The 27,936-nt window shown below is 38.4% G+C and overlaps 3 protein-coding genes across 5 annotated transcripts; 1 reads left to right on the top strand and 2 right to left on the bottom strand.

The window, feature by feature from the left end:
* Positions 1-507: 507 nt before the first annotated feature.
* On the bottom strand, positions 508-4,265 carry LOC122654672 (beta-fructofuranosidase, insoluble isoenzyme CWINV1-like). Its single transcript, XM_043848878.1, has 7 exons — positions 4,040-4,265; positions 3,890-3,898; positions 2,941-3,797; positions 2,693-2,851; positions 1,585-1,823; positions 1,366-1,456; positions 508-702 (listed from the first exon to the last, which is right to left on the bottom strand). Exons 1-7 carry the CDS (start codon positions 4,215-4,217, stop codon positions 520-522), a joined length of 1,716 nt encoding a protein of 571 aa, XP_043704813.1. The 5' UTR covers positions 4,218-4,265; the 3' UTR covers positions 508-519.
* A 1,678-nt stretch (positions 4,266-5,943) lies between these two features.
* On the top strand, positions 5,944-23,306 carry LOC122654673 (protein indeterminate-domain 7-like). Of its 2 annotated transcripts, XM_043848880.1 has the most exons (5): positions 5,944-5,962; positions 21,032-21,159; positions 21,232-21,288; positions 21,373-21,769; positions 22,291-23,306. In XM_043848880.1, exons 2-5 carry the CDS (start codon positions 21,090-21,092, stop codon positions 23,234-23,236), a joined length of 1,470 nt encoding a protein of 489 aa, XP_043704815.1. In that variant the 5' UTR covers positions 5,944-5,962; positions 21,032-21,089; the 3' UTR covers positions 23,237-23,306. The 2 variants fall into 2 exon arrangements, with proteins under 2 accessions (XP_043704815.1, XP_043704814.1); XM_043848879.1 differs by having other exon boundaries at positions 21,032-21,288.
* LOC122654671 (beta-fructofuranosidase, insoluble isoenzyme CWINV1-like) lies at positions 8,575-13,933 on the bottom strand. 2 transcript variants are annotated; one of them, XM_043848876.1, is made up of 7 exons: positions 13,658-13,931; positions 13,531-13,539; positions 12,552-13,411; positions 12,299-12,457; positions 10,641-10,879; positions 10,423-10,513; positions 8,575-8,773 (listed from the first exon to the last, which is right to left on the bottom strand). In XM_043848876.1, the coding sequence occupies exons 1-7, from the start codon at positions 13,833-13,835 to the stop codon at positions 8,591-8,593; spliced, it is 1,719 nt and encodes a 572-aa protein (XP_043704811.1). In that variant the 5' UTR covers positions 13,836-13,931; the 3' UTR covers positions 8,575-8,590. The 2 variants fall into 2 exon arrangements, with proteins under 2 accessions (XP_043704811.1, XP_043704812.1); XM_043848877.1 differs by lacking the exon at positions 13,531-13,539 and having other exon boundaries at positions 13,658-13,933.
* Positions 23,307-27,936: the final 4,630 nt, after the last annotated feature.

The raw sequence follows: 27,936 nt of genomic DNA, 5'->3' as shown, positions 1-27,936 counted from the left end.
AATTTGCTAAAATTGACCGGTTTAGATCAATCCCAATTTTCGACATCTCGAAAGAAATGTAGCATAGGCACGTGCACACACACACACACATGCGTGCACACACACACGAAAGGAGAGAGAGAGAGAGAGAGAGAGAGAGAGAGAGAGAGAGATATTAATTTCAACACTAACATGGATGAGAATGTTTCCCAGGCACAAGTGAAAATCATTACAAGGTAAAAGGGTTTGGGTTTGACTTCAGCTAAACACCTTCCCCCAAGTACAAGGATTTAAACTATCCCCCTAACCTTACAAGTAGAAGAGGCTTAAGATAATGAAAACCCTAATCCTTATTAGAAAATGTTGATATTAGTATCTTATTAGTTTTTAAATCTAACTAATAGCTGCCCAAAATGGCTATTAGTAGTGTGGTAATTTGTTGAATTAGAAACAATAATTCAATAAGATACATCTTGGCCATGGTTTTATATCAAATCATGTCCCTCTCTCTCTGCTTGCATCTTCTTGTTGCCTCATTTTCTAATAGGAAATTTGAGCTTTCTTCATGCTCCAAGCACTCAATTTTGAGAGCTTTACATTCTCACTTCCATTATTAAACACATACAAGTGTGCTTTATCATTTATTGCTACTTCAGGATAAACCCTAGCTGTGAAACAAGCTTTTCCTTTGCCACCAAAACTCTCGACAATGGAGTGATCTATCTGCAAAAGATTAAACTCCAAGTATGATTATCAAATTAAAATGCAAGAGTAAGAAGTTGAAAATGAAACTTTCTATATATGAAGCTGACTCCAAGAAATCCAGTCAAGTACTTGTAAGTCCCTTAGAAAACAATTTTTTTCAAATCCATAAAAAAAAAATTATTGTAATCATTAGTATTAACTTCAAATTATTTCATCTTTGGTTATTAAATTCCTCTTTATTTTGTATCCAATTTTCCCTTGAATTTGAAAAGTAAAATCAAAATTTCTATAAAAAAAAAGAAGAGAAAAGTAAAATAAAAATTACATCTAAAAAATATCATAAGTAACGATAAATAATGATTACAAAAATTTCTTTTTTAAGGTTTAAAATTTTCACTTTCCTTCCCTTCTGTTTATTTTCCCTTGCAATCAAACGGAACCTTAAATAAATAAATGCATATATCATGAAGGCTCATAGCCAATTGTAAACACAAAATAAACCATGCAATCAGAACATCGATCCGACAAGGTCAATTCACACCCAAAAAATCCTAAAAATTCCCTGTTTTGAATCTGAGGATCGATTCTAGGGTTCATGAGAACTGATTTGGATCGAATTCAATCCCCGATTCCGTGTTTTAAAACCCTGAATGTAAAATCATTTAGATTTCATCAACTTACCAAGCTCCTCAGTGACAGTCCTTCATGAAGAGGATCCACATCCAGAAAAGCTCCATAGGTGGTTTTATCCAAGTCTTGCCCCAAAGAAGACCTGTTAACATCAAGTTAGGTCAGATTTTATGGGTGATGATGGCCCAAGGTAGACTTTGAGAGAATCTGGAGACTAACTAACAAAAAAAGAACTCTAAATACAAAAAAAAGGAAATCCTTGAAACTGACCTGCTTTGATCACTGCACATGAGCACCGCATAGCTCTTCTCAGCTTTGAATACCCTAAAAAATATGGCTGTTTGTTCTTCCAAGCCTTTGGAAGCCAAAACTAACAGCCCAAATGGTCCTAAACTTCCTTTTACAGAAGCCCCTTTTTCACTACAAAGCAGTTGTGGATTAGCCCAACTTGGGTCCATGCTTTCAGCCTTCTCCAATGTTGACAAGTTAAATGAGACATCCACATCGGCCTTTTAATAATAAAAAGCAAATGAAATAAAAAATCAATAACGCGGAAAGAATATTCTAAATTGGAATAATTGAGTTTCTAATTCAATTAATCAATTAACAATTAATTTGAATAATAAGTAAATAAATCAAAAATTAAATATAATAAATATTTTTTAAAGACAAAATGCATATTGAAAAATCAACCTGATGATTTTTTTTTCATAGAAAACTGATACGTCCACTCACAAAGCTGACACACTCTCATTTTATTAAAGATGTGAACCCCACTATATGATGCAGCTAGGGTTGTCAAAATCCAAACCGAACCAAGTGAACACCTGCTGAACAAACCCTTATCAGGCATTTTGAATTGGGTTTTGGAGAGCAGGAAAAAGGAACAGACCAAACTGCCCGAATTATTTGACCGGAAATTGACCCAAACCAGAACCAAACCGATAAGAGACTGAAAAAACATGTTTCTATTACCTTCTTTTTTTTTTGGGGAGAAACAGAACACCACCCTTGCACCCAGACACATGGGCGTGAAATGACCGCCACACCCCTAATCATTTCCATCTTTCCAAGAGAGTGACCGTCATTATGTGCACCCCTGTGTCTTGGCGAGACACAAGAGCAGTGTGCACTGTGCAACTGGGTGATTGACGCTCTTTCTCTTTTTTCTTTTTTCTTTTTTCTTTTAATTTTAATACTTATATGTAACACTGAAACCGAATTGGATCCATAATAATCTGATAAGAGAATCGATAAAAAATAAAAAATAAAAAATAAAAACTGAACCAAACCAAACCAGACCAAACCTAACGATTGACACCCTTAAATTACCCACGGAACTAACTCACAATGGAAGAAAACAGATAATGAAACTCACTTGTGAGGCAGTGACGCCCGAAACTTCAAGTAATGATCCTGCCTTTAGCTCTGTACTATGCCAATCAATTGGCTTTTCATGTAACATCTCGATTTCTTCGATTGGCCATTGCACCAGTTGCTTCCCAGTTTTGTCGAGCCAAATATTTCTCGGAATTGCCTGCAAATAGAATCACTAAAACTTGAGTTCTTTCTTAATTCTAATTATCCACACAGACACAAACACTTCTGCCTCAACTCTGCTTTTACCTGAATTCCTGACCATCCTTTATTGACATCATCTTGTACGCTATCAGATTCGTTAATCCAACCCCATAGTATCCTTCGATTCTTAGAGCTATCAAAGAATGTCTTCGAAGCATAAAATTTTCCATAATCATATCTCAAGCCTGAGCCATTGTCTATGGAACCATTATCAGGAACATACTTATCCTTTTTCAGATCATAAGTACCAATTGTGTAGTACTCATGTTTTGTATCATCCAAGCTCACTTTAAGCACATGCTTAACACTAGGGCCATTCACAGAAGTGTCAAGACCAACTGTGCTTTTCACAGAGACCGGGAAGAAATCTGGGCATTCCCACATTCCTGTGTTCTTGGATGAATGAAGTGGGTGGTGGGCTCTGACCCAGTGAATGAAATCTTTACTCCTATAGAGAATTGCCTTCCCTAGTCGATCGATCTTGCTTCCGATGATGACTCTCCATTGCCCATCAGGACCCTTCCAAGCAGTGGTGGGATCCCTGAATGAGCTTGCATTGATCCCATCAATGGGAGTCATGACAGGATTTTGGGTTGATTTGATCCATTCTCTCAGGTACGGGTCAGAGAGGTTCTTGGGTGATGCTAAATTTTGGACTTGGCGGTTTTGTGGGTCTATACCAGTGTAGAGAACGGCTGGTTTGTTGCCAGAGAGGATTGTAGTTGAACCAGACCAACAACCATTAATATCAGATTCTATGGATGGTTTGATTGCAGGTTCATAGTGAACCCAATTGACAAGATCAGTGGAAGTGGCGTGTGCCCAGACAATGTTACCCCAGACTGCGCCATATGGATTGTACTGGTAGAAGAGATGATAGATTCCCTTATAAATCATCGGTCCTGCAATAAGATTGGCATGAAACCATACTGTGTTAGTAAACAATTGTGCATTTGAAAAGCTTGAAATATTGATCCAGAGAGATTTGACTAACCATTAGGATCTGTTCATCCAATCCATCCAGTTATCCATTCCACAATCACAGACATGTCCAAAACATAAACAGAAAGAAAGTTAGAATCAGATTTCTAGAAATTGAATAAAAGCTACACAGGAGATTAAGGTTGCAGAAAGGAGAAGGTACCGTTGATCCAGTTTTTGGCCGGTTGGAAGTGGTACCCTGTTCTGTAAGGCTGATGGGTTGCTGTAGTGTTCTGCTGAGATTGAAGGTGTAAGGAAACCAGGTGAGAGGCTTCAACATGGACTCCATAGCCAAGAAGAAGAGAACATAATCCAATAAACCAAACAACAGTGAACGCCATGGCTTCCCCTTAAGAAGAAAGAAAGAGAAGTGGGTGAAGTAGAAAACTGCAAGTCGGGTATAAATATTAAGAGGAAGAGGAAGAGGAAAAATTGTAGTTGGTCTTCTCAACATATGATGTAAAAATCAAAAGGGTTGGTCTTCAAGGAACTACAGGAAACAACAATGGAAGATAGATCCAATGTCGACTTAAAGAGGAGGAAATAACGAAGAAGGATATGGGAAAATGAAAAATCAAACAATTCAAGAGTCATACTTGCAGAGAAGTAATTTTCAAACAACCATTTTTTAATTCTAATAGAAGCAAAACACTACTAAAATACTCATTTAAAACGTTCAGATAAAGTTTTTAAGGTTAAGAGAGAAAACAAAATGATGAGAGCCTATGATAGTCGGTGGAGGAGGGAGAATGTCAACCACTCAACAAGCAGCAGCCTCAAGGACTCAAGAAACCCTTTTCTTGAGTTCTGAGTAAAATCCCTTTTATTACTCCACTGGTCCACTGTTTCAGCACATAACAGTGCCCAAAACTGCATCTGCCAGTCCAGGATTTAGGTATTTGGATCGGATTGGTTGATCTCTGGTAGATACCGATAACTGTCCGATACTATATTGGTGGTGTACATACAAGGGAAGGAAAAATAGTAGAAAAAACCTATATCGGTATCTTGAGGGGCAAAAGTGTCTTTTCCAACCCGATACGCTCAATATGGGGCAACCAATAACGGTCCCCCCCCCCTCTCTTAATGTGCACAAAAGGTGTAACTTATCTGTCAGGATTGAAAAATCAGAATCGAATCGATTAAATCAGTTGGTTTGAATCTAAATCATATCTGCCATCCTAATCTTGATTTCACTCAATCTGAATTGTTTGATGACTCTGATCCTATAAAGTTTTGGACTGTGTTTCCCTCCACCCACGGTGGGATCCATTCACCGTAGTACGGGAGAGGTCAGGAAATCAGGAATAAGTATTGGGAGTGTATTTTGCAAAATATTACGAGGGGTTTGTGAATCTTAGGATGGTAGATGAACTGTCCTCTATGGGTGGAGAAAACAATTTGGATCTTCTACTGTCGAGGTGCCCGGTAGGACCCTACTGCCAAGAAATAGCAAGGCGAGGAATGATTGCCTTACCCCTGCCCAAGCGCTTTGCTCAAGTGAGGGTAAGGTGGTCATTTACCACCTTGCTGTGTCTTGGCAGTAGGGTCCTATCGGGAAACTCGACAATAGAGGATCTGAATTCGTGGAGAAAAACTTTGTCCTAGTTTTTATAGGGTTCAGATTGATTTTAACAAATTCATTGAATTAAAATCAAAATCAGAATTAAAATCAGAATCAAAATCAGCTGAGGTTGATCCCATTGCCGATTCCCATTATTACTTGAACCTTGCCTCTAGCCCATAGCCCACTTCTTTTGAAAAACAACCAAAAACTGGATTTTGGGTAGGCTCAAAAGCCCACATGGTAAGGGGAAAGCAAGGGAATTCCTGTCAAAACCAATTCCATGGTCGGCCTCCGAATCTTATCTACATCTTTTTTGGATAGGTCCAAATCTTATCTATTTATTGTCATATCAATGCGATCTTAGCATTCCTCACTTTATATTTAAGGCTTCCAACAGTTACCAGTTGTAGCATTAATTCTTGAAGATAGAGTTTGGGCATGTGCCCCAATATGGTCAACCTTGTGGTCAACACCCTTGCTTGGATTGTGCCATATAATCTGCATTTGGTCATGAAGGAGGTTGGGTAAATTTTTTAACATAAGAAGTTAAAAAAAACTAACGATAATGATGCAATTCAGATCATAATGAGACACTCCTTCGGTTTCATTGATTAAAGGTAGAGGATAGGACAAAGAGAAAAAGAAGGATCTATATATCGTTTAAATATACCAAATCGCATGGAATGAGGGGAGGAAAAAAAAGCATGGAAATTATGTAGTATATATGTATCTATATTGAATTAAAGATATGTGTGATGATGATGTGGTGACTAGTGAAAAAAACGTGAGAGATCAAGGTAATGAATTCTTAATTATAATTGTGCTACATTAAGGATCAATATCAAACCCTTAATTGTTTGTATTTATTATGGATTAGTTAATTAGAGGCATCCAAAATGAGGTTCTTTGGTGCATGTTTTTTGCTGATAACATTGTCTTGGGGGATGAGACAAAAACCGAAATTAATGTCAAACAAGAATTATGGAGATCAATCTTGAAATCAAAAAGTTTTAAGATAACTAGAACAAAAATGGAGTATATGGTTTGTAACTTTATAAAAGAGATGGAGATGGAGATTTTGCAAAGTGGACTTTTTAGGTATCTAGGATCAATCATCAGTAAGGAAGTGATATAGAAGATAATGTTTCACAAAGGATTAAAGTAGGGTGGTTGAAATGGAGAGGTGCATCTGGAGTGCTATGTGATTGACAGATTCCTTTAAAGCTTAAAGGAAAATTTTATAGGATAGTTATAAGACCGGCTATGATGTATGGTGCAGAATGTTAGACAGTTAAGAGACGTCATACAGACAAACTAAGTGTAGCGGAAATGATGATGTTGAGATGGATGAGTGGTAAAACTAGGAAGGATAAAATAAAGAATGACCATATTAGTGCTAGTTTGGGAGTAGCCCTGATTCAAGATAAGCTACGAGAAAGTCGCCTGAGGTGGTCTGGACATGTTCAATGGAGGCCCTTGGATGCCCCAGTTTAGAGGAATGCTTGATTCAGATTGAAGATACTAAAAGAGAGCTAGGGGTAGGTCTAAAATGATAGGAGAAGTGGTGAGGAAAAACATGCATAGTTTAAGTCTTTTGTCTAGTATGACATCGAATAGAGCTGATTGGAGGGCAATGATCCACATGGCCGACCCCAATTAGTTTGTTTTATACTGATTTTTAGTTGTGATTGTTATGATTCCCTTTCTTTATTCTTATTGTAATCGGATTATTGTTGTTGTTGTTGTGTCCTAGTAAGGAGCCATGTAGCTTTTTTTATTATTTCTCTTGAGTGAGCGTGTGGCTTGCTGCCCTCGCCAGTATGTTATAGGACTGAGTCTCCTTTTTAAGCTTTAGCTTGCTTTGCCTTTAGTCTGTCTTTAAGCTTATTTACCTCTTTTTAAATTTTCAATAAATTTTTTATTTAAAAAAAAAAAAAAAAAAAAACAAGGAGCCATGTAGCTGAACCTATTTGGTTGGGATAAGAATGAGTTGTTGTTGTTGTTGTTGTTATATCTATCTATACTGAATTGTCTATTAGGGATTTACTTCATGGTATCCGTGTTGGTATTGATCACCACTAATATTGATATTGCTATTGAAATAGAACGATTGTATCAAGTTGGATCAAATTGTTAACACACACAGGAGTTGTTGTTGCTGTTATATCTATTTATATTGAATTGTCGATTAGGGATTTAGGCCACGGTATAAGTGTTGGTATTGATCACCACTAATATTGATATTGATATCGAAGGAGACTCTCTCCTGTTCCAACACCATCAAGATAGTCATTTCACATGTGTACTAAAAAAAATGCAAGATAAAGAAAATAACATATGGAAATAAGACAGGAAATTAAAGAAGGTTCCAAGTTCGGTTCCAAGAGCATTTGATTGAATGGGATTTTTCAGTTCCCTGGGGGCTGAGCGGTCTTTTTGCATGCTCTTGTCTTCATAGCGTGGTTTTTGTACCTAGACACAGGAGCATGCAAAAACACCTCTCAGCTCCTGATAAAATCGAAAACCTATTCAAACCAATGCTTCTGTGTACACTCTCATTGGCCCCCTGTGCCGGTGCAAGGGCTACACGACCAATTAGCCCTTGCACCAAAGCGGGGGTCAATGAGAGTGCGTGCAGAGGTAGGCATCAACATGGATGTGATGTTTTATTTGACAAGGTTAAAATGGAAATTTTTCATGCTCTTGTGTCCGAGTAGGATCCACATGAACTTTATATAAGGGGGGGGGGGGGGGGGAGAGATAGATGTTGAAAACTTAAGACTTTCTTTTCAACACTATCAAACATTTATGGCTGAAAAATGTTTCCCAAGCATAAGTTAAAATCATTACAAGGTTAGAGGTGTCTGGAGTTGACTTCAACTAAACCACCCTAAGTACAAGGATTTAAACTATTTCCCATCCAATTGTAATTAGGCTTGAGATTTGATACTATATCTTTTAATTTAAGAATTAACTACTAGCTTCCCAAAACATCCTATTAGTGCTGTAATAAATTGTTGACTCAGTTAATCTTTCACTGGATAATGGGAACCAATAATTCAGTAAGTTAAATCTTCACTCGTGGTGTTATATCAAATCTCTTCCCTCTCTCTCTCTCTCTGCTTTAATCCTCTTTCTGCCTCCCTTTTAATAGGTGATTTGAGCTTTCTTCATACTCCAAGCCTTCAATTTTGAGATTCTTACATTCTCGGTTCCATTATTAAACACAAACAAGTGTACATTTTCGTTTATAGCCAGTTCAGGATAAACCCTAGCTGTGATACAAGCTTTTCCTTTGCCACCAAAACTCTCAACAATGGAGTGATCTATCTGCAAAAGATGAAGCTCCAAGTATGATTATCAAAATGTAAGGCTAATAAATTAAAAATGAAATGTTTTATGAAGCTGAACTCATGGTTTTAGTGTACGGTATCGGAACAGGAATCGGTAACCTGTAAAACCGATACGATATCGATACGGTATCAGCCTAAATCAGCTGTATCAGACAACTTTGCCCCTGATTGTCCTCAAAAATGAGTTTTTTGACATTATTACTCCTTGTCCGTACTGTGCTACCGATATCGGCATGGTATCGATATTAGTGACTAGCAAAACACGTACATATCGCCTGATATGAGCGATACAATACCGATACCTCAAACCATGGCTGAACTGACCAAGAAATGCAAGGCAAGTACTTATAAGTCCCTAGAAAACCATTTTTTTTCTCAAGGTCTATTAGACCTTGGAATTTGTTGTGGTCTGAATCTTGAGAGTGGTCTAATAAGTTTTGTGGTTACATTTAAGACTTCGATGAGTTAAGGAGGCTCGATGGTGTGTAACTGGCTGGTTATGTAGATGTAGGGTTAGGTTCTCCTTTATGTTTGTTTGCAAGAGAAATTAAAAGAAAGGGAAGGGAAGCGAAATGTTTAAACTTTGAAAAAGAAACTTCTGTAATCATTATCCCACATGATTATATCCCTAACTCAAGATCATTTCATATTTACTAATTAAATCCAATTTTACTTTTCATCCAAATTTCTTGAATTTTAAAAGTAAAATAAAAATTGGGAAAAAGAACATTGTTTGATCGCATGGCCCCTACGTCTAAACACAGGACCGTGCAAAATTACAGCCCAACTCCTCTTAAAATAAAAATCTCATCTGTACGTGTTGATGCCCCTACACACATTCTCATTGGTCATATGATGGTGCAGGGGCTACGTGACCAAGCAGCAATCTCTTGCCCATAAAATTTAGATCTAAAAGAATCATCAATAAGTATGGTAAGAAATTTAAGTAGCTAATATAATCACGTTAGGTAATGATTCTTTTTTAGGTTTGAAAATTTTCAGTTCCCTCCCTTCTCTTCTCTTCCTTTTGGCTGAAAGAAAAATTAAAGGGAAAGCAATGGAAGAGAAAATTTTCAAGCCTTAAAAAAAAACTTGTGTATTTATTACTTAACATGATTGTATAAACTACTTAAATTTATTATCATATTTAGTAATGATGGTTCTAAATATAATTTGTAGTTTAGGTTTCAAACCCAAGGGATTTGAATGCAAAGTACAGTGAAATTTAATAGTAAAATATAGAATACTTTGATGGAATTAATACTATAACCATGTGGGGTAATAATTACAAACGTTCTTATTTTAGATTTGAAATTTTACTTCCCTTCAATTTCTCTTGCAATCAAATACAGCCTTTATTTTCCTTTGCAACCAAATGAAGCCTTGAGTAAAAATTGCACTTATCACGAGGCCCCGATAAGCAATCAAGCTCATAGAATAGTCCACGTAATCAACTCAATCCAAAGGTTGGAAACAAGTTGCAGTTTTTTTATTTTTAATTTTTGGGGACTTCCTATTGTGACTATTGATGAGCTTGACTCTTCACTCATGAGAATGAGAAAATGTTAGTCATTTAGATTTAATCAACTTCTACCCAAAAAAAAAAAAAAAAAAAAATGTACTTACCAAGCTTCTCAGTGACAGTCCTTCCTGAAGAGGATCCACATCCAGAAAAGCACCATAGGTGGTTTTATCCAAGTCTTGCCCCAAAGAAGACCTGTTTACATCAAGTTAGGTAAGATTTTATGGGTGATGATGGCCCAAGGTAGACTTTGAGAGAATCTGGAGACTAACTAACAAAAAAAGAACTCTAAATAATAAAAAAGGAAATCCTTGAAACTGACCTGCTTTGGTCACTGCACATGAGCACCACAAAGCTCTTCTCAGGTTTGAATACCCTAAAAAATATGGCTGTTTGTTCTTCCAAGCCTTTGGAAGCCAAAACTAACAACCCAAATGGCCCTAAACTTCCTTTTACAGAACTCCCTTTTTCACTGCAAAGCATTTGTGGATTAGCCCAACTTGGGTCCATGTTTTCAGCGTTCTCCAACGTTGACAAGTCAAATGAGACATCCACATCGGCCTTTTAATAATAAAAAAGAAAGTAAAATAAAAAATCAATAATGTGGAAAGAGAACCAAATCCCGAAGACTTAAATGCAAATTGAAAATCTTTTTTAATTGAAAACAGAAAAAATATTATTAAATAAAATCATAAACAGAGAAGCTGGCTGATACGTACAAGAACTAGATATATGAACCAAGAAGCTCCTTTAGTTAGCAAATGAGCTCCTCTAATGCAGTCTTGAGATACATGCAAAAAGAAAAATCAATTCAGTGAAAAGGAAAGGCATGTTGTCCACGAATCGACATCCTCTACCTCCGCCGCTATTTCTGTGTGCACCCTACACACAACGAGGTGTGCAAAGACTGCCTTAATCTCACTCGGGCAAGGCGCTTGGGCAGGGATAAGGTGGTCTTTGTATGCCCCGTTATGTGTAAGACGCACACGGAAGTAGGGGCAGGCGGAAGTAGAGAATCGGGATTCTGTTGTCCACACCATATGTCCTCTCACAAAGATTGACACACTCTTTTCTAATTAAAAATACAAGCCGTGCTTTATGATGTAATAGGGGTATCAAAATCCAAATCGAACCAGTTGGGCCGATTGGAATCGAATGAGCAACGGAACAAACTGCAATGAACCTTTATCAGGTGTTTCGAATTGGGTTTTAGAAAAAGGAAAAGCAAACTGATTAGACTGTCCAAATGGTCTGACCGGAAGGTGAACCGAATTGAAACCAAACCAATAAATATCTAAAGGAGACCCAAATTAAAACCATTTTTTTTAAGGATCAAGCTTTCTTGACACAGATGCAGCTCCCGCCACAGCTGCACAAGATCCAAGTCCGAATCTGGTAGGAAAAGAATCTTATCCCGTCGTGACAGGAGCTGCACCTGTGCGGCACCACTAAACGACAAGAAAAATAGGGGTAAGGTAGTCATTTCAAAGGTGAGTCCCACCTAAGCCCCACATGTGAAATGACCACCTCCCCCCTGTATTCAGGGTGTGTTTTGGTGCTGCACAGTGCAGCTCCCGCCACAGCTGCACAAGATCCAAGTCCCATCCACTACGAGTGTGGGATGGACGGGAGAGTATTTTGCGATATGCACAGATCCTAGGATGGGTGGAGGAAAACTTTATATTTTTTTCTAGTACTTTTACGTAGCACCGACATAGAACTTAATCGAAACTAGCATTGGACTGATAATAACCCGATAAGAGGAAATCAAAAAAAAAAGCCTAATCGAAACCAGCTAAACCAACCAATTTTTTTATTTGGTAAGGAAACCAACCAATTGACACCTTACCCACCGACAGTTGGTTTAGTGTGCGAAAATTAAAATGCCAATATAAAACTGGCAGCATTATATCATCAAATTGGGTGCTGAAATTAATCTAAAAGTCTCTCAAATGGAAGCAAACAGATAATACAACCCACCTGCGAGGCAGTGACGCCCAAAACTTCAAGTACTGATCCTGCCTTCAACTCTGTATTATGCCAATCAATTGGCTTTTCATGTAACTTCTCGATTTCTTCGATTGGCCATTGCACCACTTGCTTCCCAGTTTTGTCGAGCCAAAGATTTCTGGGAATTGCCTGCAAAAACAGAATCACTAAAAGGTGAGTTCTTTCTTAATTCTAGTCCACACAGACACAAACACAGACAATTCGAGCTCAACTCTTCTTTTACCTGAACTCCTGACCATCCTTTATTGACATCAACTTGTTCGCTATCGGATTCGTTAATCCAACCCCATAGTATCCTTCGTTTCATAGAACTGTCAAAGAATGTCTTCGAAGCATAAAATTTTCCATAATCATATCTCAGGTCTGAGCCATTGTTGAAGGAACCATTGTCCACTGGGACAAATTTATCCATTTTCAGATCATAAGTACCAATTTGGTAGTAGTCATGTAATTTATCATTCAAACTCATCTTAAGCACATGCTTAACACTTGGACCATTCACAGAAGTGTCAAGACCAACTGTGCTGTTCACAGAGACCGGGAAGAAATCTGGGCATTCCCACATTCCTGTGTTATTGGATGAATGAAGTGGGTGTTGGGCTCTGACCCAGTGAATGAAATCCTTACTCCTATAGAGAATTGCCTTCCCTTGTTGATCGATCTTGCTTCCGATGATCACCCTCCATCGCCCATCCGAACCCTTCCAAGCAGTGCTGGGATCCCTGAATGAACTTGCATTGATCCCATCAATGGGAGTCATGACAGGATTTTGGGGTGGTTTGATCCATTCTCTCAGGAACTGATCAGAGAGGTTCTTGGGCACTGCTAAATTCTGGACTTGGCGATTTTGTGGGTCTATACCAGTATAAAGAATGGCTGGTTTGTCTCCAGGGAGGATTGTAGCTGAACCAGACCAACAGCCATTAATATCAGAATCTATCGATGGTTTGATTGCAATTTCATGGTGAACCCAATTGACAAGATCAGTGGAAGTGGCGTGTGCCCAGACAATGTTACCCCAGACTGCACCATATGGATTGTACTGGTAGAAGAGATGATAGATTCCCTTATAAATTATCGGTCCTGAAATAAGATAAGTATGAAACCATAATGTGTTAGTACTTGGGTTTGCCCCAATTGGATGTCAATTCCATTGTGCATATTAAGAGTTTGAAATTTTGATCCAAAGAGAGTTGACTAACCATTAGGGTCTGTTTATCCAATCACATCCAGTTGTACATTCCACAACATAAACCCAAAGTTAGAATCACTGTTAGAAGTTGTATTGAAGCTACATAAGAGAGAAAGTTGCAGAAGGGGAGGAGGTACCGTTGATCCAGTTTTTAGCCGGTTGGAAGTGATAGCCAGTTCTGTAAGGCTGATGGGTTGCTGTAGTGTTCTGATGAGATTGAAGGTGTAAGATAACCAGGTGAGAGGCTTCAACATGTACTCCATAACCAAGAAGAAGAGAACATAACCCAATAAACCGGACAACAGTGAATGCCATGGCTTCCCCAGAAGAGGGAAGGAAGAAAAGGGAGAAGGAGGGGGAGGGGGGGAGGAAATGAAAGGGTGAAGACCTACAGCAAGTTTGGATATAAATATTAGGAGGAAGAGGCAGAATTGCTATTGGTCCTCTCACCTCCACCAGGTGAGGTCAAAACAAAGTGTAGGTCTTCAAGAAACTACAGGAAAAAAACCTTAGAACATAGATCCAAAGAAGCGTAGATAGATTTACTAAAGAGACTCGCATAATATATTTTCTGGGACATCTCCTCGGTCTTTTGTTAATATATTTTCTTTCTTACTGTTAATAAAAAAAGAGACTTTACATAAAAGAAAGAAAGACTCACATGTCTTGCTCTGTGGAACAATTTCTTTTTGTAATTATGGAGAAGACAGGGTTATTAGGCTATTTAACATGCATATGGCTTCTCTCCCATGCGGCCCGGTGGGCAGCGCACATCTTGCGGTTGGAGAGGTCTCAATCCACACGTCAACATGTCGGGATATGTGTTGGCATATAGATCGGAGCTCCCCAGCGGCACGATGTGCGTTGGAGAAGACCCGGATCCGTTTAACGTACTTGCTGATAGCAGGGGTAACTGCTGACAACATTGTCTCTCTTTTGATTTAATTTTAAGTTTTTATTTCTAGGGAAAAAGATTTCTACTTGGTGGTGTTTCCTTCACCCTCTCACAGGACACCGTGAGATGATGCCTCTGTCCCTTGGGTAGATATTCAGACGTGCTCACCCATTGGCCCAAACGCTTGTGTAGAGACCATGCGACCAAGTAGAGTTCTCTTGCCCAAAAAATAGCCCAAGGACTTGAATACAGTTGGGAACAAAGAGAGGAAAACTTGGAAGAAGGAAGAATAGATTCCTAGGATTTGATACCTAAATTCCCTATGCCTCCATATTGGGGATTCTCTCTCTATTTTTAACTCAAAAAATAAAAATTGAGAGAGTGTATGTGGGACGGGAATTTTGCTTCTTAGAGAAGAAGATTCTCAAGTTCTTGGAAAAACCATTCTCACCTCATTGAGAAGAGAGACGAAACAAATAAAGGGTCACCACTTAAGTTAGGGTTTAGGACTCACAAAACAAATAACTGATTCCATGACGGTTCCAATAGAGACCTGTGCAATCAAATCAAGGATTCGGGTCATGTGGTGGTTTAGGGAAAGTGTTAAGCACTTCGATCCATTTGGTTAAACCGATTTTCTTATTGTTTAGTCAAAATATAATATAAAAACACAAGAAGCCAAATAAAATAAATTAAATGCATGTCTAGGGTTAGAATTGCATACCGGAGGCGACTGGCCACAAAATCGAGGTTAGTTAGTATACAAGAATTTAACATAATCAAATAAAACATCCTAAATCACATACGTTTAATTTACAGTAATGTCATTGTATACAACAAAAACCTTAGATCTTATAATAAGAAAAAATAAAATAATCACGACATATGAATGCATGCAACAAGTAGATAATTGCAAAATAAATTTAAATATAACGATTCTATCCTAAAGTCATGATAATAGAATTATATAATTATTAGAAATTTGAATATAAAAAAAAGGTAAAATGACCTAAATACCCCTACATGCAAAACCTAACCTAACATATAAAATAAAATTAAATAAAATTATAAAAGTAAAAAAACTAACCTATTCTAATTGTTTAACAGTAAGAAGCATAGGAAACAACAAAGGAAATAAATAAAATTATTTAGAAATTCTTGCATTAAAATATCCTATTTTCCTAGAATGCAAGTATACTTAGAATAATGCAAAATAAAATCTGTAATAACTATTAAATATATGGAAAACATGTCTAACATACTTAAACATGTAAAAACCTAACCATCCTATTGATTTAAGATCAAAAGGACTCAAAACTTACATAAAGTGACATATACAACCCAAAAATGAAAAACACAGAATTTAGAAACCCTAAAAAATCAAAATAAATATTAATGAAAAAAAAAATCTAATATGTAGTAGTTCATAGAATTGAGTTGCACCACCAAATTTGATATGTAGTTCATTTAAGAATTCCTTAACAATCAAAATATTAACAAATCATCAATCCATCCAGAAAAGTTGTTCATGTGGAAATATTCATCCACATTCTCCATGTCGGAAATCTTTTACTTTCAATTTGTTTAGAGGAAGGGAACAAGTTTTCTACACCAATAGTGTAGGAATGACTAGTTTTCGACAATGACATCTTATTTTAGCCACAGGGCTTTATTTCCTGAGCCCAAATTTCCACATGTCAATATAATGCTTTAAATTTTGTCTGAAATGGTCGATTTGAGACTATTTATATTCCCCCAAATAAATCTCTGTATTTTTCTTCTTCAAGAGCAAAGTTAGTTTTGTATATATATGAAGTTCCATCGTGTATATTTTTCTTCCACTTCAAGATCAATGCGTATGTCTAGCAAATGCAAATGGAAGTCTATTTCAGTTATAACTAATAAGGGAAAGAGAACGTCACTCGATCGTGCAGCACACGGCGCCCTTGCACCTTAACAAAAGGCTGCTTGAAATGACCGCCCACCTCTTGGAACCCCAGAAATGACCAGGGGTGCGGTAGTCATTTCACGCAACCCTGTGTCAGGGCACAGGGGGGGCGTGTCTAGTGCGACCGGGTGGCATTCTTTCTCCCAAGTAATAATTTGGTTGCACCTGTCAAAAACCTAGACCTCCAATTAAGCCAAGCAGACCTGATGAAACCCCTAGCCAAAATCATTCATTCATGTATATCTCGGATTGGAATGTAGTCTCCTTGGTTGGTCTCTTTCGAGTGGAAGATCTAGAGTTGAAGCATATTAAAGAGATAATCGAAAAATGTTAGAATTGAAGCAAAACGAGAAAGAACTCCATTGGGAAGCCACTCGAATCTGAATTTTTATCTGCTGCTGTAACTGGAGCGCTGCTGTGCGTATCGTGCGGCGTAACAGTGGTCATGTATGCACAGTGGGTCCCTCGAATCTCTGCTTAGAGTAGGAGGAAGTGTCACCGTATTAAGTTTGCCTTGAAAGATCGCAATGTGAGCTTGTTATTAATGCTCCTTTTTGGGACCTAGTACCTTTAGGTGGCATCTTAATTTGCCTTGTAATACATTTTTTCCTCTTTGAAATTTAATATATTTATTTATTCACCAAAAAAAAAAGATTTAACTGGGTGACCAACCTACGTACAGTTCAAAGTGGCCTTGCGGATCGAATTCACAGCCTTACGGGCATTGCGTGTGTTTTCATGGCTGGACCAGTGAACCGAGCACAACCCATGGTCTAGGAAATCAAAGCTAGCCTGGGCCCAAATTTTCTTCTATGCTTCGCTATTTTAGTTCTCATGATGGATGTTTAAGAATGATCATGGTTTGTTTAAGTTTTTATTTTGCTTTAAATATGTAAGAGCTATGCACATTATTGTAGTGAAGAGTTTGATTAATGAAATTGTTAATCAGTTGATGAGTACTTAAGAGTTGTAGCTTTCTCCACCCTCTATGTTAATGTTTGCATATCAGTCCACGAAAGAGATCAGGATCCCTAGTGAAGTTTAATTAGTAGATGGTATACAATAGAGATGACTAATATGGGGATGTGAAAAAAAAAACTTTCCTATTCATCACCCAAAATAAAAAAGACAACCCTGGAGAGGGGGAGTCTATATTCCAGCCTGGCCCGATCCCGTCTTCTTTTTTGTATTTCTTTCTTCTTTTTTCTTTGTTCTTCTAATTCTCTCTTCTTCTCCCCCCCCCTGGCCCAACCCCTACACCTCCGTTTCCCAGCCTTGCTCAACCCCTACATCTCCCCCTACCCCTCCCCTTGATCAAAGCCAATTAGGGTTAGTCTGGCACTCTGGCCAGATCCTAAGGGCAGATCAATATTAAATTTTTCTGGACATGAGTCAGGGTCGCGCCAGGACCGAACTAAAGGGACTCAGGGTTGGGTTGGGATTTTAAAAAACCCGGCTCAACCCGAGCCTATTGCAACCCTAGTTGCTCCCTATACCACTTGCTCAAAAAACTCTCTCCTGAACATCATAAGTTAAATATATCGGAGAATATTCTCTGTGCCGCAGCACAGGCTGCGTCCAAACACATGGCCCTACCACTCAGGGGGGCAGGGTGGTCATTGTGCCCACCCCCATGTGCCTGGGCGCAGCCTATGTTGCGGCACAGATAACAGCACCTCTAAATATATTTTGGGAGAGTGATTTCTGAGTAATAATACTCTCTAAATACAACAATTATATAAAAGGGTCTTATCATCCTGTTCATACGCATGGGTCAACCATTTTAACACAAGAGATCACCAGCAGCTTCGAGTGGATTCTTTTGTCCTGATTTTGTCATTGAATAACAGATGTTTAAGGCAAAGGTTTACCTTCATCGATAGAAAAGAATAATTCCTTCACTGTAGAAAAGAATTGAGTGATCTCATGATTTAACTCTTGGGTCATCATTATACTACCATAACCTATTAATCAAGTCGAAACTAGCCTCTTCTCCTCTCTATGGCCATTTGTATCGATGCCTATAATGAAGGAATTTTTTCTTCACCATGGGGTGAAGGGAACTCGGTCCACTATAAAATGTGCATAAAATTGGTGTATGAACAGCATAACATAGAGCCCATCGTTTCTTCCATTTTCTTAGGATAATGTTTCAATTCCTTCCCTATTGCCATTGTTCACCTACTTCAATTCGTTTTAATAAACTTTACTAAAAAAAAAATTATTTTTAAAAGAGATTTTCCATTTCCATTTCTACCACTTTTATTTTCTTTCTCCTCATCCTTTCCAATGGTAGAAGAAAAGAAAAAAAAAAATAAAAGACAAGTGAAAATATTCCAGGAATATGTGAAGACCCACATAAGAAAGTATAGTACAAGGGGGAATATCACGTGGGCTAAAATTTCACAAGTATAGGCCCGCATGGTGTTTAGTGTATCATAATACGTATCTAGGTGAAAGGTTTCATACACTGTCAATACTTCATGCAGAATCACAGAATAGTTTCACATCACTTGGAGATGTGCCATGGTATATGTTATGGCTTCCTTATTTGATACGATGCGTTTTAAAATCGTGCGAGTCTCGGCTCAAAGCGAACAATATTATACCTAGGGGTGTAAGTTTGGCCCTATCGGCCTGAGCCCGCCCTGAGCCCAAACATAGCTTGAGTTGGATTTTTCAATCCTGAGGACGGGTTAGGGTTCAAATTTTCAAGTCTTAGGTCAGGGTCAAGCTGGGCCAGGGTTGAGGCCTCGGGCTAAGCTCAGCTCGGTCTGGCCGTGTGTTAGGTTATGCTTTACAATTTGTTGTTTACAATTTTCAATTTTTGTTTAGTATATAATTATCTATTAAACAAAAATATTTATAATTTTAAGATTGGACTAAGGTTTTTTAACCCAAAGAAAAATCTAATAGTCAATTGAGTATGAAACAAACCAATACCCAATCACATGTGTCTTATGTTTTTAATGCATATGACAACGTAAATGGCAAAAGCAGGGCAAGTTAGGGTCAACCAGGCCCGAGCAAAAATCAGGGTCAATCAGGACCAACCCAACTGTTGGCAATAATCAGGGTCAATCCAGGTGAACTCGGCTCAGCCCGGCCCGATTAGTCAGGGTCGGGTTGGGGTGGGCTGAGCCCGACAATGTTGGCTTGGGCTGAGATATCTCAGCCTGACCTACGGTCGGGTTGGGCTTGGGTTGAGCTAAAAGGACTCAAGGTTGGATTAGGGTTTTAAAAAACCCGACCCTGTTTCACCTCTAATTATACCAACAGTGAAAGTATGGATGTAGAACCATGAAAGTCCCATATCGCTTGAAGATGTGCCATGGATCCTATCTAATGGATGAAGTGTTAGACCGTTTAAATTTTAAATCTGGGGTTGTTGAGCCGGGAGCGCATATTGGTGAAGCTGAAACCCATTTGAAAATCACATTATTGAGGAATGAAACCAGAATATATCAAAAGAAAATCCATTAATACTTATTAGTTACTGTTCCTTTTATATTTCATGAGGGAACCAAGCTCATCGAAAACACAAAAAACTTTATTTAAAAGTATTCTATCTTACATACCCATATAGTGCCAAACCAAGTTAAGTGGATTAACAGAGGACTGAGACTGCTGGCAGCATTTGAGACGTGGTTTTCCTTCCTTCCTTTCTTTTTAAATGAATGACTCCCCCCAATGGAAGATTACCAAAAAAAAAAAACTCCCCCAATGGAAGGTCAATCTTTTTTTTTAATTTTTTTTTATGGGTTCCAAATGTCATTAACTCAAGAATACTTGTTAAAGACCTTTTTACGAATGGTTATTGTCCTTCTAATTCGTATTATTAGAAAATAAAAAAGTTTAAAAGAAGGTAGACATGAACTGTTATCCATGAGCATGTCTACTGAATTCAATCGACGAAGCAATCATGTTGGCATAAATGCAGAAAGCGCAAGAGGATTGATCGATTACTTTAATAACTAAAATGCCCATCATGTAAAAATATATAAAATCAACATCTTTTCATTCTTTCTCTTCCTCTCTGTTTCAGACTCTCTGCAAATATACTCTTATCTTTTTACTCGTTTGCTTTTTTCTACTTTTTAAGAGAAGGGAAAGGCGGTTTGATTACTCTTATTTAGTCCAAAAGATTTTTATAAAAAAAAATTGTATATTATGTGCATTGAGGAAAGCAAAATAAAATAAAAAATAGAATGACCTTTCTGGGTTTGGAAGGTAACAAAGGAAAAGACAGAAAGTGGGCCGTCAGAGTAATCAATTGTGTTGTGTTGGGTTATGGTTTGAGGTATGGTATTGAAAGGGTAATCCCTTCTTGTCCACATCTCTCTCTCTCTCTCTCTCTCTCTCATGGGTCTTCAGTACTTTTGTTTGATCTACTAGGAATTTCCTCTGGTTTATTTGTTCATGTTATGGACTTATTGAATTTTCTTGCAATGGGCAAGCAAGGTTGCTGTTTAAACATGAAGAACAAGAAGATGAGCATCTAGAAGGATTTGGTGCAGTTCCACTTTGCTCTCTTTTTTCTTTGAACTTCTTCCTTTTATTTTGTTCAGACTCTGTTTGGGGGTTAAAGAGAAATTGAAACCATAGTTTAAGCTTGGTTTTACCTCCTTTTCATGTATTAGTCTTTCTAGAATTGGTGTTTGTCTTCAGATCTAGTAGTTCTGTCACCACCCTCCAAACCCTAGAAGGACATATCAGGGATAAGTTGATGATGATGAAGGGCTTGATGCTCCAACAGCAACCAGTAGTGGAGGAGAATATGTCTAATTTAACTTCTGGTTCTGGAGAAGCAAGTGTTTCTTGTGGTAACAGAACTGAAACTGGCACCATCTACCCAGAGCAGTCCTTTGCTTCAACAAATCAAACTCCAGTAGTGAAGAAGAAGAGAAACCTTCCAGGCAACCCAGGTCTGAAATAAATTTCTAAACTCCAATTTTCAATTTGGTGATTATGATTATTTTTAATTCTAATTTTTCTTGGTCTTGAATCAGACCCAGATGCAGAAGTGATAGCTTTATCTCCTAAAAGTCTTATGGCCACTAATAGGTTCATCTGTGAGATTTGCAACAAGGGATTCCAAAGAGATCAGAACCTTCAACTACACAGGAGAGGACATAATCTTCCATGGAAGCTAAAACAAAGAACAAGCAAAGAGGTAAGGAAAAGGGTATATGTGTGCCCAGAAGCTACATGTGTACATCATGACCCTTCAAGGGCTCTTGGAGATCTCACAGGTATCAAGAAACACTTTAGCAGAAAGCATGGAGAGAAGAAATGGAAATGTGACAAGTGTTCAAAGCATTACGCAGTTCAAGCAGATTGGAAAGCTCATTCCAAGACTTGTGGCACAAGAGAGTACAGATGTGACTGTGGAACCCTTTTCTCAAGGTAAATTAAGAATAGAACAACCAGATTTTTAACGAAAAATAAAAATTTAATAAAACAAACCAGATCAACCTATATTGCTATTCTGTATTGTTTACCAAATTAAAGAAAGACTAAATACAATAATTCAAAATTCTTTCCTTACCTTCATTGAGTAATTCAATAAATGAACTCTACCATGCTCTCATTTTCTGTGCCAGGTAGAGATAAGGAAAATATAACAATCCCAGATCTAAGAAGAATATTGGAAATTTGACTCTTTATATTTAACTTAATCCCATTAATCAGCATTCTGTCTCTCTCTCTCTCCCCCCCTCCCACACAGAGAGAGAGAGAGAGAGAGTGGCTAGCAGTAGGAATCTTTAATGTTTATCTACCATGCATTTTGTCCATTGGAAAAGAAAAGCCTGCAAATAGAAAGTGAAAGGAACAAAACAGAGGCAGAATGCTTTTTCCACAGTTTAATCACCTTGTGATGGTTTGCTTTTTCTTGGTTTTTTGTGTTTGTTTGTTTTTGGTTGCAGAAGAGATAGTTTTATCACTCACAGAGCTTTCTGTGATGCTTTATCAGAAGAGAGTGCAAGAACTATTACAGCAAACCCATTTCTCTCCTCTCAATCTAACATTTCAACATCACATATAAACTTACAACCTCAATTCAATGGTCATGTTCTTCAAGCACTTTCCCTTAAAAGAGAGCAACAACAACCACAATATTTCAATCTCAAGCCAGAGATACCACCATGGTTAGCTTGTTCATCATCAACCTTAGGAGCTGGACCAGGTCCACCAACACCACCTCCACCCATTGAAAACCCTAACCCTAGCCCTAGTCCTTCTTTCTCTCATTACCATCCATCAGCCTCTTTACACATGTCAGCTACTGCATTACTACAGAGTGCTGCTCAAATGGGTTCAACAATGAGTAAACCTTCATCTTCAGCCATGTTTATACCCCACCAAGCTCACATGTCTGCTAATATTGGTTTGTCTTCACGTGAAGAGATGGAAAGTGGAATTATTCATGGATTGGGTTCTTTCAGAGACAAAGCTAGTGTTGATTCTGATCTAATGGATCACATATCTGCAACTACAAATGCTGGAGCAGGAGCTCATCCTTCTCTACTTCAAGACATGATGAGTTCTTTCTCTTCTGCGAGTGGGGTAAACAGTTCTTCCTTTGGAGATGGCTTTGGTGGGTTTTTAAGTTCAAAGAGAGATTTAAACCCAATTGAACATGAAACTTTCTCAAAATCCAAGACAACACCATCAATTACCCATCATAGTAGACATGATGAAGGTGGTGGTGGTGGTGGTGGTGGTAATGGGGGTGATGGCTTGACTAGAGATTTCTTGGGTCTTAAAGCTTTCTCACACACAGACATTTTCAATATAGTTGGACTTGATCACTGCATGAATTCTTCTGCATATGATCACCATACTCAGAATAACAAACAATGGCAAGGTTAGCTTCTAAAATTTTACTTGGGTTTTGTTCTTTTTTTTTTTATGTTTCTTAATTACTATTCCTTCTTTCCTATTTATTTTCCATGCTTATGTTTAATCTTTCCTCCCCTACGTTTCTTCTCTCTTTTTGGTCTTCCCAAAGGGAGTGACCTTTTATAAATCTAGTATTTATCTTCTTCTTATTTGGGTCAATCTCTGTAATTCATCAATGGTTATATACAATAAGAAAACCAGAAAGGGAAACCCTAGAGTTCTCCATACTTGTGCTAGAAGATTATGGTAGGTATTGTTTTTCATCAATTATTTGCTTTCTTCTTGTGTGTAAGTCTACAATGACCCGTGTTGTGCACACAGTAAGGATCAGGCCCACAGATCATTTGGACCACATTTCACATGACTCTGAAGCTTGTCAATCTGATTTGCCTAACCATTTAGTATTAGTAGTATGATACACGTGATGCTGCATTTACCCATGATGGGAAGATGGAATCTACTTGTATGGACAAATCTTACAGGTACGTCAAGCCAATAGTGACAATTCGGATTCTTTATGGTGCGCTACCCGTAGCAGCCTAGACACATCGTTATGCACAATGTCCGTCTTACCCCTACTTAGGCAATACACTCGGACAGGGGTAAGACGGACATTGTGCGAGACAATGTGTTTGGGCCGCTGTGGGCAGCACGCCATTGACGGTCATGATCCCAATAGCGAGCAGTGAAATAGTATAGTCAATGAGGAGAAAGAGATGGGGCACATATTTATATAATAAGGAGATAGAGGAGAAATGTTGGAGAGACTATGAGGGGGGAAGCATACGCGACTCTTTTACCTATTTTAATCTTGGGAAAATGAATTTTGTTGGGAGTTTTCCTGAATCTATCTCTCTCTTCTCCCAATGAAATGATTATTTGCCTCTCTATTGTCAGAGAAGAGAGAGAGAATCAATGAGTGCATATGCTACACTACCTCACAGAAAAGGATGTGTTTGATTGTGATGAGAATCATGAAAGAAACAAAAAACTTATCAATGGAATGTTTGGTGAGATATGAACTTGATGTAAAAGTGAAGAAAATTCCGAGCAGCGATTAGGGCAGGAGAAGAAAATTATTAATTTTGATTTTTTTTTTTTTTTTGGTGGGTATTTTCAGTCACTGCACTTCCAGCCAAACGGGTATCTTAAATAATAATTAAAAAAAAAAAAAGAAGACACAAGTGGTCTGTTGGGCTGGTCAGATGATTTGCACGTTCTCATATAATGGACAACACTAGAGCCAAGCCATGCCCTCTTAGCTTAATTTAAAGTTTAGTAGTGTTTTAGTCTCTTATACAAATCTTCCAAAGGACAATAACCCGAGATTAAATGGCAGTCTTAATGTTTATACTCTAACCTGTGACTTGTTTTTCTTTTTATTCCCTTTTTTGGTTTGGAGTTTGACCTTGTTTTTTCTATTTGGAAGCCTTTGAAAGGAGAATCTTGAGGTAGCCTTTTAGACTTTAATTAATATTTTAATTAAAATTAATCTAATCTTCTTCTCTTTTTTGGGGGGTAAACAAATATAACTAACTTAAATCTAAATCTATCTAAAGTTGTAAAAAGTCTGAATATGCATTGGTGAGAGATGTTATACAGTTGAGGTTATACGATTGGTAGGGTTGGGTGCTCAAAACATAGGATACTCAAAATGAAAGATTCTTGAAATGCGATTCATGGGCAAATTAGCACTGGCTAGAGATGCTCTTTATTTTATCAAAAAAAAAAAAGAGATGCTCTTTGACACTTTGTGTGGGTGCAAGTGGGATTCAATCCCGAGGAGGATCAGTTATATTCCATATATAAAGGGTTATGGTCTACTAACTTCCTCTACATTTTGGGATCTGCCCATAATATCCCCATTTGAAATTACCTCCATTTTGAAGTAGAGAGAGAGAGAGAGCTTTTGACATAAACCTTCAAATGTTTAAGAGGGATTTTTGGATTTTTATCTTTTCAAGTGCGGTCCAATGCACCACACTTGAGAATCCAACCGTAAAAATATGGATAGTGGTGTCTTTTTATCTTCTCAAGTATTGGGTACACAGTTGAATATGATTCTCAAGTGTGGTGCACTAGGTAGTGCACCGCACTTGAAAAGATAAAAATCCAGGGTTTACACCCATATTTGTTAAGAGAGAGAACTTTTGACATAAAACCCTCAAATGTTTAAGAAGAGTTTTCACCCATATTTGTTAGAGGATCTCTCATTACTTGTGATTATGGTGAAAATGTTTAAGAGGGGTTTTTCACCCATATTTGTTGGCAAGTTGTGGGAGGGGATGCTAGTGTCCGGTTGCATAGTTATGCCATTTTTATTTAACCTATTTAAACAGTTTGGAATTGCTTAGAAGTATCATAAGAAAGCATGAAATGAGACCACAATGGGAAAAGGAATCGTTTGTAAAACGAACACCTAAACAAATTAAGGCAGTGTTTGGTATGCATTTCAAGTCGATTTTGTATTCTTGGGCGATAAAAATAGTTGTTTTATCATCCAAGAATGCAAAATCGACCTAGAATGCATTCCAAGAATACATACCAAACACATCCTAAATTTTGTCATTCTTGATACACACAAATTTCTGCTTTTGTACTTAAAAAAGAAGATTGTGTTGTGGCAGGCATAGTTCTTGGTGAGGGTTGATGTTTATATTCTACGGTTTGAGTTGTGAGCTGCCACCGAGAAGCCGTTAAAAGACTATAGGACTTTTAGAGTTTATATAGGGGTAATGCCAAAAATTGTATCTTTTTGGTTTTTTCTTAATTGTCAACGATGGGGGTTTATTAGGGTTATAGGGCATTTTTTTGTAAACATAGAGAGGTGTGAGGAAGAGAGCTTGCAACTCTTTTATCCATTGGCTGTGAAGGCTGTTCTCATCTCATCGTGATCATAGGCACCTTTTCGAACGACGTATATAGAGGTGTCAATCAGTCGATTCAGTTTGACTTCAGTTAGGTTGAAACGATTTTGACAATCCAGATCCTCTACTGCCGAGCTGCCCGGCAGGACCGTGCAGCCCAGACACAGTGAGGCGTGCAGTGACCGCCTTGCCCCTACCCAAACGCCTTGCCCGAGTGGGGGTAAAGCGGTCATTGCATGCCTCACTGTGTCTGGGTTGTACGGTCTTGCCGGGCAGCTCGGCAGTAGAGGATCATGATCCTGATTTCAGGGGGAGAATTGATGAATCCAAAACCAAAACCAATAAGGGAAGGTTCAGTTTCAATTTGATTTGGATTTGTTTTATTTTGAATTTCTGTTATCAGGTTGTTATCGGTTTGATATTAGATTCGATCCGATTTACCATATACATATATACATAATTATGGGGGGGGACATTTTTTATATGTGTTGTGACAAATTCTGACTGGTGAACCGGTCCGGCTGGTCGGGTCGTCCCTGAGTGGTCCTGTATAGTCAAAACCACAGAAAGACAAAGAAGCCCCGGCCTGAGCCGGTTAATCTACTCCGATGTCTAAGTCAGAGCTTGCAACAGATAAATCTCAAACTAAAGAGCTTGAGTAAGTCAAAAAATTCAGAGCCCCCATACCTTAGCCTGGCATGACTATTTATAGCTTTAAGACGCTGTACGATACTTAAACTTCTCTGTTTGTAGAGGATAACTTCGGTTCCCCATAATCCTCGTTGGCAGCGTCCCTAGCTGACACGTGTATGACATAGGGTCACGCCTGACGTGTGATTCTGAGGTCATGCGAGGTGCATGACCCTCCCTTGACTGGGGTCAAGGGGTGTAGGCTATATCTAACCATGGTTAGCATGATTTCCCGACATGATCGGTCGACCCGACCTATGTGTAGGTCGGGTTGAGGGCTGGTCCAACTTTTCCACGTGTTGCAGGTCTATTAGCTGTGGTAAAATATGGTCTATCATAAGCCCCCCACTCTTATTGGGTGTATTCGCCTTATTAGAGTAGGTCGGGTATGTCGTGTCGTAGACTTCCCCGACCTGAGCTTATGGTCATATAGCCTGTTAGGCGCATTTAATGCCGTCTGTACCATGTCAGGGATTCGGCATCAGTCACATGATGTGTTATCTCCGGATCTGACGCGTGGCATCCGTCATTATTGGCCTCGGGCAAGTGAACCGTTGCGCATTCCTGGTCGTTCGATCAGTGGTTCTCAGCAATTGGATCGTTGGTTTTTCCCGCTCTTTTTTCCTATAAATAGGCACTCTTTCTTCAACCTTCGTTAGCCATTTTTTGCCATTTTGCTGTTGGTGCTCTCGTGCTCGGGTTTTCTTACCTTTCTGTAGTCGGTTCCTACTTAGGTTCTCAGTTCATCCTTTCCTCTTTTTTCAATAGTAAGTATGTCGTTTGATAGCGAATTCAAACCTATACCTGGTAAGGGGAGTGTCAAGGGTTTTAGCGAGGACAGTGATCCAGAGGTTTCCTCATCGTAGGATCTTGATGATTCGGATGAGAGTGAAGAGGTAACGTCCCGATCATCTCGAGACCATCCGGTCGGGCCCATATCCGTCCATCCTAACCACTCAAGGGCGGAGACCTCCTGTCATGTCAATGCTGATTGAAACCCCGTCTTGCCCAGTCGTCCTGACCACGAAGAAGGGCAGGGGTCGGTAGATCATGATGACGAGGGTTCTTCTGACCCTGATGACGCGGAGGAGGTGGAAGTGGCGTATGTGGTAC

This window comes from Telopea speciosissima, chromosome 3 (assembly GCF_018873765.1).
Source record: "Telopea speciosissima isolate NSW1024214 ecotype Mountain lineage chromosome 3, Tspe_v1, whole genome shotgun sequence".
Lineage (NCBI taxonomy): Eukaryota > Viridiplantae > Streptophyta > Magnoliopsida > Proteales > Proteaceae > Telopea > Telopea speciosissima.
This window is presented reverse-complemented; position numbering and strand designations above follow the sequence as displayed.

Excerpts from the sequence above, each read along its gene's own strand:
- LOC122654672 (XM_043848878.1), bottom strand. The coding sequence starts at position 4,217 with ATGGCGTTCACTGTTGTTTGGTTTATTGGATTATGTTCTCTTCTTCTT. Across the intron at positions 1,824-2,692 it reads CGGGCGTCACTGCCTCACAA|GCCGATGTGGATGTCTCATT; the intron begins GTGAGTTTCATT and ends TATTATTAAAAG. Across the intron at positions 703-1,365 it reads GACTGTCACTGAGGAGCTTG|ATAGATCACTCCATTGTCGA; the intron begins GTAAGTTGATGA and ends AATCTTTTGCAG.
- LOC122654671 (XM_043848876.1), bottom strand. The coding sequence starts at position 13,835 with ATGGCATTCACTGTTGTCCGGTTTATTGGGTTATGTTCTCTTCTTCTT. Across the intron at positions 10,880-12,298 it reads TGGGCGTCACTGCCTCGCAG|GCCGATGTGGATGTCTCATT; the intron begins GTGGGTTGTATT and ends TATTATTAAAAG. Across the intron at positions 8,774-10,422 it reads GACTGTCACTGAGAAGCTTG|ATAGATCACTCCATTGTTGA; the intron begins GTAAGTACATTT and ends CATCTTTTGCAG.
- LOC122654673 (XM_043848879.1), top strand. The coding sequence starts at position 21,090 with ATGATGATGAAGGGCTTGATGCTCCAACAGCAACCAGTAGTGGAGGAG. Across the intron at positions 21,289-21,372 it reads AAACCTTCCAGGCAACCCAG|ACCCAGATGCAGAAGTGATA; the intron begins GTCTGAAATAAA and ends GTCTTGAATCAG. Across the intron at positions 21,770-22,290 it reads TGTGGAACCCTTTTCTCAAG|AAGAGATAGTTTTATCACTC; the intron begins GTAAATTAAGAA and ends TTTTGGTTGCAG.